Source organism: Vicia villosa, linkage group LG1, assembly GCF_029867415.1.
Source record: "Vicia villosa cultivar HV-30 ecotype Madison, WI linkage group LG1, Vvil1.0, whole genome shotgun sequence".
Lineage (NCBI taxonomy): Eukaryota > Viridiplantae > Streptophyta > Magnoliopsida > Fabales > Fabaceae > Vicia > Vicia villosa.
The window spans coordinates 12540436-12551756 of record NC_081180.1 but is presented as its reverse complement, the minus strand read 5'-3'; the positions used below and the strand labels follow the sequence as shown (position 1 = coordinate 12551756).

The 11321-nt window shown below is 34.7% G+C and overlaps 1 protein-coding gene across 2 annotated transcripts; it reads right to left on the bottom strand.

Annotated features, from left to right (window-relative positions):
- Positions 1-3611: 3611 nt before the first annotated feature.
- Positions 3612-11075, bottom strand: LOC131628682 (cadmium/zinc-transporting ATPase HMA3-like). Of its 2 annotated transcripts, none has more exons than XM_058899512.1 (9): positions 10659-11075; positions 9381-9638; positions 7609-7706; positions 7243-7498; positions 6977-7114; positions 6539-6866; positions 6243-6445; positions 5922-6127; positions 3612-5610 (listed from the first exon to the last, which is right to left on the bottom strand). In XM_058899512.1, the coding sequence occupies exons 1-9, from the start codon at positions 10864-10866 to the stop codon at positions 3961-3963; spliced, it is 3345 nt and encodes a 1114-aa protein (XP_058755495.1). In that variant the 5' UTR covers positions 10867-11075; the 3' UTR covers positions 3612-3960. The 2 variants fall into 2 exon arrangements, with proteins under 2 accessions (XP_058755495.1, XP_058755502.1); XM_058899519.1 differs by having other exon boundaries at positions 5922-6124; positions 10659-11074.
- Positions 11076-11321: the final 246 nt, after the last annotated feature.

Sequence of the window (11321 nt, the reverse complement as noted above, 5' to 3'; positions counted from 1 at the left end):
TTACCAAGTGGTTGTTAGGATTCTGAGGTATATTAAGGGGTTCGGAAATTTGGATTTTGTTCCCTTCTAGAACTGAATATGAGTCAGAACTGATGTTCTACTCATATTATTCAAATATATGGGAATTCCCATTTCTTGGTGCTCCAAGAAGCAACTAGTGGTTGCATTGTTAACTTGTGAAGTTGAATACATTGCAGGTGCGTTGTGTGCATGTCAAGCTTTGCGGTTACAAAATTTGTTGTAGAATTTTTTGCATGGTAGAAGCAAGCAAATTGACACGAAGTTTCACTATCTGAGGAATCAAGTTTAGAATGGAGTGCTAGAAGTTGTGCATTGTAGCACCTAGAAGTTGTGCACAAGAAATAAATGTCTCAACATCTAATTGGGAGATTAATTTACTTGTCTCACACTAGACCCGGTATTGCATATGATGTAAGTATGGTTAGTCAGTTCATGCATTATCCTAAAGAGATCCATTTACAGGGAGTTCATAGAATCCTGGAGTATCTTAAGGGAACTCCAGGATGAGGAACTTTGTTCAAAAGAAGTGGAAATACAACCCTCGAGGCCTACACTGACAGAGACTATGCAGAATCAATTGTTGATAGAAGATCCACTAAATGGTATTGTACCTTTCTTGGAGGAAATCGTGTGACTTAGAGGAGTAAGAAGAAAAATGTAGTAGCATGTTCTAGTGTTGAAGCTGAATTTTGAGCCATGGCACAAGGCATTTGTGAATTAATTTGGCTTAAAATTATTTTAGAAGATTTGAAAATCAAATGGGAAGGACCCATGAAGCTCTATTGGGATAATAATCCAGCTATCAGTATAACACATAATCCAGTTCAACATGATCGAACTAAGCATATTAAGGTTGATAGACACTTCATTAAGGAGAAGCTTGATAGTGGGCTGATTTGCACCCCATACGTGTCCTCACAAGGGCAACTTACAGATATTCTCACTAAAGGATTAAGTAGCTCAAATTTTGAACGAGAATTATATCCAACCTGGGAATGGAGATTACTTATTCACCAGTTTGAGGGGAAGTGTTGGAAATAGAAAAATACATTGTAAGTTTTCCATTAAAAGGAGCATTTAAGTCTTAGATTCATGCATTTAGGAAGTTAGATTATTAATTATACAGTGTGAATAAATATCATGGATGTTGAGTGCTTTACTCACTCAAGCACATTCAAAACATTTCTTCTTTCTATTTTTCACATAAACTAATCAGAATCCTTGAATGGTGCTGCAAAATAAGACATTGTTTGTTAGTGAACACAAGATTGCATACAGAGGAATCAATCAGCTTGGCAGCATAAATCAAATTTACATTAAAGGTAGGAATATGATAAACATGAGTGAGAGATAAATTGTTGGATAAAGAAACTGTGCCAACAACATTAGTAAGAACAAGATTTTCATGGAGTTTCATGTTAATAGGAGATAGATAAGAATAATAGGTGAAATTAGATAAATTAGGGGTGATATGATGTGTAGCACCTGTATCGATTACCCAATATACAAATGGATTACCAGCCATATTTGAGGAAACAAAGTTGATGTTAGGCAATGGCGCTTCAGTGGTAGGAGGAGGAGACAAATTTTGTTGTTGCAGAAGTTTGATGATTTATTGATACTGGTCTTGAATAGTAGCTAAGGATTGTTGAGTAGCCGTAGAGGAATCTGAAGTGTCCTCAACTGATGTAGTAGCAGTGGTGTTGTTGACAGAGGACTTCAAACTTTTGTAGTGGTAACCGGGGGGATAGCCATGTTTCATAAAGCACGTGTCAATGGTGTGATTATTGAGGCCACAATGAGTACAAACCTTGTTGGAAGAAGTGCCACAACCAATGGGAGTTCTGCCACAACCCCGATAAAAGTTGGAGTTTCGAGCTCCCCCAAAATTGGATGAGGATTGGAATTGCATTGCCATGGGTGATTGATCAGAGTTGCTGGCAAGAAGAGACTGTCGTTCTCGACCAAGAATCATGGAGAAAACCTTATCAAGGGATGGAAGAGGATAAATGAGAAGAATTCGAGACCTAGAATTATATAAGGAATCATTCAAGCCATTGAGAAATTTGATCACTCTGTCTTAATCTTTATACTTGCGGAGGTCGAAGGCAGCACCACAAGTACACGATATTGCACAAACACAACCACGCGTAGGAGGGAGGGAGTCAATCTGTTCCCATAGAGAGGTTAATTTGGTGAAGTATGTCAAGACATCAAGGGTTCACTGATGAAGTTGCATCAAAGAATCTCGTAGATCAGAGACTTTGAAGATGTCTCCCTGAGCGATCTGATTCTCCAGACCAGACTGTAAAAGCACTATCAATCCATAAAATAAATTGAACAATATTTTTCAGAGATAGAGTGTTGAAGCCAAGTTAAAACCATATTGTTACATGTAATCCACAGATCGGAAAGGGTGTGGCCAATGGGTGGTTGGAGGAAGGTGTCGTCGATAAAATGAAGTTTGTTCTTGGAGATGAAGGAAACCTTCATCGCCCGAGAGCAAGAGTTGAAGTTATTGTGATCAAGCAAGGGAGTAACAAGGATGAGGGAAGAATTTTCATTGGGATGAACATAGTAGGGGTTAGAAGGGTTTGTGGCAAAATCGAAGAAATGGATTTCGGCGACCATGAATTGGAGAAAGAAGGAGCACATGGAGATAGATGAATCGAGAGAGACAAAGAAGGGTTTCAGAATCGATTTGGGGTAGAGAAATTAGGATTTTCAACGGTGATGAATTTGAGGGTGAAAGAGGTCGGTTATTGATGGTTAAGAGGAGAAAGAAGAGTTTCTTGATGAAAAGCGAGGTGAGAGAAAACGGAGGTGAGATAAAACAATTTCAAAAAATTTCATACATACATTTTAAATAATAAATACAAATCAAAAGAATAAAACATTGACCACATTTATAATATTATAAATTATCAAAAATAAATAATAATGTACATAATAATAATAATAATAAAATAAAAATAAACGGGCGGTTCAGGGTGGTACCAGTGTTCCTATTATTGGATCAATTTCCATGTTTTGTAATTGGAGAAAACTCAAACCAAAATCTAAACTCAATCAAAACGGGTTTTCTCCGTCAACTTCGAAGCGGATTCAGGTAAATACCCTCGGATTCAAGTCCGGTACGGGTTTTGTTGACACGAATGTTTTAAAAAACAATCCCATGCGAGACTGTCCTTAACGTGGATGAAAGCCCACGGTGCAAGCGTCGTTGATTTTGATACGGAACGGATTCTCCTTCATCAACTACAAAAATTTAACTTCAAAGCGGCATTTAAGTTACCATCATAGTTAGATCAACTTCTACTAACAACAATGGTGACTCTACAATTTGAATCTCAGGTACAATTTGTAGATATTATACATGTCACCTTCTCAATCTAATAATCCATTGCTTGCATGAGTTATCATCATTTGAACCTAATGTTACTTCATGCTTCAATCGCAAGTAGTCTCAGACACCGACAAAGATACACCTTTTTTTTTCCGAAGAATCGGTGATACAAACCTTTTTAACATGGATGTATATTACAAATAACAGTAGTATACATCAATATATGTTCATACATAATTAAAAGTAGGAAACAAAAAGACCCAATTGCTCATAAGTCATACCTTTAGCTCCAAAATAAACAAAAGCAAGATTCACTAACATAGCAATGATTACATTAAAAATAAACTATCTTGAATTCATCCCACAATGGTGTCATTGTATCTTTCAATCTTGTGTTCACATCAACCAACTCTAAAAACATATATACAAGAGTTGGAGCAAGATTAAGATGTTTCCTATATAATATAATATAATATAGCCAATTAAAGTTCTTATTACTTCCATATATCAAGATAATCTGCTAAACATAAATTTGCATAAACAACCTTTTTTTCTCTGACTCTCTTGCTTGTGCTGGTTGGAGTCAGCTGCACCTATTCTGTAACAATTTCTGATAAACCTACGAAATTACCAATCCTTGAGTGTCCATGCTTGCCACAGCATTCCCTCATGTAGCTCTTGCAACATCCACCAACTACTCTCTTGTCCAAGTTATTACAAGCATGCGCAATTGACGATTCGATCGATTCCTTTGAACAACCTTCGTTATAGCAACATGAACTAACTTCTTTCTCGATTGAAACTTCGCAGCCCCCACACTCAACAGGCAAGTTCTCACATGTTTTGGAGCAGTCTTTACATGAATCCTTTTCTTTTTCTGCCAAACTTGAAGAATCGTGCTTCGATGCTGTTTCACCAAGCTCCTCGATGATATTAATGGATATTTCACTTGTCCCATGCTTCTTAAAATCAGAATGACAACCTGACTTGTGATACTGAATGTCATGAATGGTTCCATGGTCTTGCAGATTTTCACAACCATGTTTATCAGAACGACAACGTGGTTTCTGATGCTGAATGTCATGAATGGCTCCATGGTCATGCAGATTTTCACAACCATGGTTATCAGAATGACAACCTGGTTTCTGATGCTGAATCTCATAAATGGTTCCATGGTCGTGCTGATTTTCACAACCATGATTCGAGTGGCAGTGCTGGCTTGATTGTTGGCTTTGTTTTTTATCAGAGAGAGTGAGATGGGTGGGAGAACTAAGTGAAGTGCTATCATGAGTAACCATGCCAATGTTTTGGTTGTGGCAGTGTTTTGTCCCATGGGACTTGTGTCCCAGACAATGACCATGACTTTTTACCGAAGCTGTGACGTTCTTGTTTTCAATATCATGCTTCTGGACTTCATCTTGACTCTTGTCACATCTTCCATGATGACAGTGATCTGATTCATGTGATTTATCACTTCCCTTACATTGATCATGATTCTCCGTGTTTTTGAGATGGTTAACACTTCCACTTAAACTTGGATTTGAAGGGCAGGGTGGACTTTTTGATGAACATGATTTAGAGGCATGCTTCTGGGGCTCAGCCTTGTTTGAGCAACAATGCTTATGGCCGTGATGTTGATGTTGATGCTGATGTTCATGCTCATGCTGATGGTGATGGTGATGATTTTCTTGCTGATGTTCATGCTCATGTTGATGCTGATGGTGATGGTGATGATGAGAGGAACAGTCGTTAGTATCGCCACATCCATTTTTGTGGACATGATGTTTAGTGGACGATTTACAACTTTTTCCTCCATGCTTGTGTCTTCTTGGCAGAAGTAACATGCTGTTTAAGATAACCAACAGACATGTCCCAACATCGGCAAGAACTGCTGCCCAAACAATCGGGTGACCAGCGATAGCCAAACCAAGAATCGCAAGCTTCGTAATGACTGATAATACAATATTTTCTATCACTTTCCTTCGAGATTTTCTGGCGAGCTTAATGGCTTCTGGTATCTTCCTAAGGTCGTTCGACATAAGAATGATGTCACCAGTCTCACTTGCCAGTGCAGAACCTGAAATCCCCATTGAGATTCCAATATCAGCTGAAGCTAATGCAGGTGCGTCATTTAAACCATCTCCAAGCATCGCTGTTGGACCTTCCTTTTTAAATTCAGAGATGATTTTTACTTTGCCCTCTGGCAAAAGTTCCGCATGGACTAACTCCAGGGCTCCACCTAACTGTAAGCAAAATCACTTTTGTCATAAGCATTTAACTTGTCCATGATTAGTAAATCCTAAACCTAGAACTTATTCAGATATCTACATTTAGAATATGATACTTGAATAAACATAAATAGTTCTAAATTGTGGTCTGCAAGCGCAATTGTGTCTGCGATATAAAAGTTTTAGAGGTATTGCAGAAATATCGCAACCACAATTGCAACCGCATTTAGCCGTGTTATCAAGTTTCGCAGCATAACCGCAACCTCAATGTAGAACCAAAAGCTCATATTATATCAATAAGGGTTTAGCAATATAACATCACAAACCTGCTCCTGTGCTTGCATTGCAGCTGATTGGCTATCTCCAGTGAGCATAGCGGTTTTGATTCCCAACAACTTCAGCTGCCTTATTGCCTCCTGAACCCCTGACCGACAAGTATCAGATAGCGAGAAAATCCCAACTGGGGTTGGTCCTGAGTATATATAGCCAACAGTCTTTCCTCCATCAGCTTCACCTTCTAAGGTCGGAACTGCTACATAAAATCAATACAACGGACATTAAACTCAGTTTCAAAAAACAGTGTTACACAGTATATCATTTTTAGTTGGCCTCAAACAGATAGTGACATAATAGGAAAGATCTTTCACCTGATTTAGATCCTGCTCTGGTAGCGATTTTTTTGTTTCCAATGTAGAGAATTCTCTCATCAATTTTTCCATAGATTCCTTCTCCAGGAAAGTTTTCAAATTCTGTCACCTTTTCCGGATTTGGTTCAATGGAGAGAGACCTTCCGTGATCAACAATTGCTTCTGCCAATGGGTGGCTTGACTTGCTCTCAATGCTCGACACCCTGAAAAGTTACGTTTGTTAATCTCTTTTTTTTAATCTTAAGATTTAACCATCTTCAAAGAAAGTTGTACAGGGAAATAAGGATGATTCTCACCAGTAAAGCAGTGTGTTTAAATCAATGTCATCTGAAAGAGATTTAAAATTTGTCACCGCAAATTCACCCTTTGTTATGGTGCCCGTCTTGTCAAAAGCCATGATCTTAATTTTCGCCAGTGTTTCAAGAGATTGACCCCCTTTGATCAAAAGACCGGATGTAGCAGCTGCCGTATAAGCACAAAAAGTCGCAACTGGTGTTGAAAGGATAAGTGCACACGGACATGCACTTACCAAAACAACCAGTGCAAAATGAAGCCAGTATTTCTCGTTATGTACTTTTAATGCAAGCGGAATCACTGCTACAAGTGTTGCTATGATTACAACACCTGAAAATATTACCACCAAAGTGAGAACTATGAAAATCAGAAACAACATTAGTTTGATTATATGAAAATTGTTAGAATGTTTAAAACAAATACAGAAAGTTTTGAATAACCTGGTGTATAAAACTTCGCAAACTTGTCAATCAACCTCTGTGTGCTGGTTTTGCTGTTCTGTGCCTCTTCCACTAGCTTTGCCATTTTCGCAACCACACAGTCTTCAGATAATGCAGTGGTCATCACACTGATATAACCTTTTAACCAATAAAAAAGTTGATTAACTTCCCGAAATCAGTCTAACGAATAAATTAAAATAAAAATCGAACATTCTTTTCTTCTTTTTATAAGTCTTCTCTTGTGCCAATGGAGACTAATAACTTACCATTTAAGTTGATTGTGCCCGCCCATACAGTGGAGTCTTTCAGTTTAGCTACAGGGAACGATTCACCTGTCAATGTTTTTTCATCGACTTCACAGTTACCGTCTATAACTACTCCGTCTATTGGTATAGTTTCCCCAGCTTTAACTGCCAAAACCGTGTTGACTTTCACCTCGTCAACATCAACAACCTCTCCGGTTTCTGCTATTACCGCCTTTTGAGGAGCAATGCTCATCAGCGACGACATTACTGCATTAGCCTGTTTCATGTTCAAATTGTTTCTAGTTAGTCAACATAAATCGTTACGATCATCGTCCATAACTGTGATGATTGATGAATTAATTGTAAAACATGAAAAATAAAAAAGACCTTGTGACTAGCTCTTGACTCTAACCAGTCTGCAATTGAGAAGAGGAAAACAATGGTTCCTGCTTCCAAATAATCTTTCATAGCAATTGTCGCAATAACTGTCAAATAAAAAACATACTCAGTGGAGCTGAAGCATCACAGATGAATAAAGAACATATGTTTTAAAATATTAACCTGAATGGTAAATTTATAAAAAATAATATAAAATGTTAACAAACTTAATACTACCAGAGCCGTCTCAAATTTTTTGAAGGGCTTATGTAAATTAATCGCAGTTTAACCAAAACAATAAAATAGAGATCCTATTTAATTTCACTTTAACAGAGACACGCATTTTATAATGTCATATTTAACTGTGTTTTAATCGTGACAAATTTTAGACACCGCATAGTAATCCATTTTGCACAACTTCAAAGACGGTCCTGAATAATACTATTATTTTTTTTAATTATTTGTAATTTAGTTAATAGCGATTTATATTTAGAGAAATTAGTAATTAGTACTCTTTGTTTAGGAGTGTGGAGGTGATTAGGCCAAACAGTTGGCTTAAGACCCAAGTCACATGAATTAGTTGTAACCTAACTTGAGTTAGGCATAAGAAGATAAAATTATTAGGTAAACTAACTTTTTTTACCACTTAAAGAAGCTTGAGAATCTAATTTTTTATACTAAGCCTTGATAGTATAATAAAAATAATCATTTCGGCTATAAGTACCTATCTCTCTTAATCATTTAATTAATACATTGACTCGTAAGGACCTATATGATTCGTTTGGTACTCAATCTCCATGCCACAGACATCACGTGTTTATTGAGTTAGTTTTATATGTATAAATTAGTTTTACTGTTAATTATACCAAATACTATAAACTTAATGGGATTTTTATTTGTTAAAAATTATTTTTATTAGTTACCCACTATATTTCATAAAATAGTTTAATTTTTTAATATATAAAAATTACAAGAAAAACTACCAAAAAATTGGACTTAATTTAATTTCTAAGATTTTTTTTTTGTTTTTTTAAAATGAAATTATTGATTTATAAATATCTATAACTTGTTATTTATTTATAAGTAACTACGTCTTGTTTACACTAATATATATTAAATTATTGAAAAATACATATAATTGAATTAGAATTAACCGCTTACACTCATATAACTTTACTAGCACATATCAGTTGCACCTAAAAAAATTAGTCATTGAAAACAATATATATTAAAAATAATAATTTTTTATTATATTTAACTTTTTTAAGAATATTTATGTTATTCTATCAATTTCATAGTTATTTCTTATACCAAATTATAAATTATTATTTTATTTTCTATTCCTTTTATGTACTTTTCTATTTTCTTTTCTTTTCTGTCTATTTCTTTCATTGACCACACAAAATATAAAGAAAGTCCTATTCCCTAATTTGTTCCATTATACTTTTTTAAAAGACCAAAACATTATATTTCAAAGACTAAATTAAATTTTGCTCTTTTTAGACAAACATATATATATTTTCACTCTTATATTTATTTTCTTATTATATCAATTATTCTTTATTACTATTTTTATTTCCATTCTTTGAATCTGTCTTACACATATCATAAAAGTCCTATTTATAAGAAAAATATCTTCTTTTAATCAAAATAAATTGTTTATTTAATAAATCCAAAAAATATATCTTTTTAAAATATGCCTATAGGGAGTAATAATTTTGTAATTTTCTCAATTTTTATTAAAATTTAAAGCAAATAAGTGAAAATAAAATTAGAATTACCTGCTATGATGACGAGAATATTGATGTCAACTCTTACATTCCTAATGGAGACAAAAGCTTTCAAGATAATAGGAACAACTCCAGCAGCCACAGCTCCAAGTGCAAGATATATGAATGGTGGGTACACAAATTTCAGAAATGATAGTGCCAGCAACAAACCAGAAGCCATTGAGTATACACTTGGCCATCTCTTTTTGTGCTTTTCATCTCCATACACTCTAACATTAGCCTCTAGTCTTGCTTGATTCAATGCCTTAACTGTCCCCACACAAAACACACATAACTTAATCAACACACTTTCTCATATCTTTTGACCACTTTTTTCTTATCTTTTCAAACTCCTTTTTTTAATAATGAGATAAAAAGATAAAGTACATCAATCTTTATTCATAAGATAACCAACATTATAAAGAGACGGAGTTAGATAGTTGTGTAAAAACATCAGATATGCAATCAGATGCAACGGTGCAGATTCGAATTCAGAAGACATCTTAGAATTTCAGCCACTAAACATTTTAGGAAAAAATAAAAAATTTATAGAGAGCATTTATGGTATATGATTCTAGAATAAGAATAATTTGTGGTTGCACATCACTTTCGTGCATTATTTCATGAACCTTTATTTATCTTTCTTTCTTTCCAAAGCATGTGATAAAGATAGAGAGTAGTTCCTTTCCGATTGTTCATCCATTGTTCACATTAATAATTACTATACTACAAGTTAAATTCATTAAAATATTAATACTTTTTTATAAACATTATCCCTGAAGAATTCAGAAATACACATATTTGAGATAAACACGTTTCTATTTCATAGGCACTAAAAAGAAAAAGACATACTTTTTTGTCCTAACATTTTGCGTCACGATTTTCCACCCGGGTATATTATTTAGGAAAATAATTTAATAATTATATGAAAAAAATTAATTAATTAATTAAGAATAAAAATTCTCAATGTGAGATTAGGTAATAGTGCTAGCTAGCATTTTTGGCTTCAAGCATGGTACTGATGTGGACCAATTAATAATTATAAAAAAAAATAGTAATCCAATGTTAGCATTTTTAAACCAAAAAAAAACAAAATATGACATTAATTTGATTCTTAAAAAAAAAACAAATACTATCATGTGAAAAACACAGCTTTTGGATGACACAAAACATTGTAGTATTTCACGATGTTAAGGTTAGCGATGCGACATCATGAATGAAGAATGCACAATCCAGAATCATATGTTAAAATTGAAAGATGAAAAAAGTTATGATCAAATTAAAAATTACCAATTTGAAGCTGTGAAATGAGAAGAGTGTCATGGACAACTATGACTGTTCGAGAAGGTACGATGACGGAAACCTGTTTGATTCCTTCGAGTGGTTTGAGGATGTTCTCAATCATAGGAACCTCCGAAGAACAACACAAACCCACAACATCAAAGTAGCTTTTCTGCACCTTTTCACCTCCCATGTTCTTTTGCTCCTCTGAAGACATCACTAGTTTTTTTTTCTTTCTTTCAAGACCCAAATGAAAATAATGGAGAAAACAGTTTGAATGAGAGAGAAAGTTAGAGAGAGAAAGTGAGAGACGGTGGTAGGATGAATGAGTGTAGAGAGGTTTGGGAGTTTAAGTAGGCAAAATTTTGAGTGGGGTATAAAAGGGAAAGAATAAAAGATGCACTTTGATTTGAGATCTTCATATGATAGGACCAACCTTATAAACATTAGTAATATTAATAATATTAAGAAATCGTGCACGAATTTCTGCCCAACTTTTTTTTTTTGTTTTTAATTTCTAGAGAGAATACTATTTTGTGTTTTTCTTGTGTGCACATGATAAAGGGCAGTGGAGCATTCACGTGACTAATGGAATCCACCTAAGAATCCATGTTTTCTTTCTTGTTTTGAAAGTTAGAAAAACATTTGGTTAATTGTTTTTAATTATGCTTT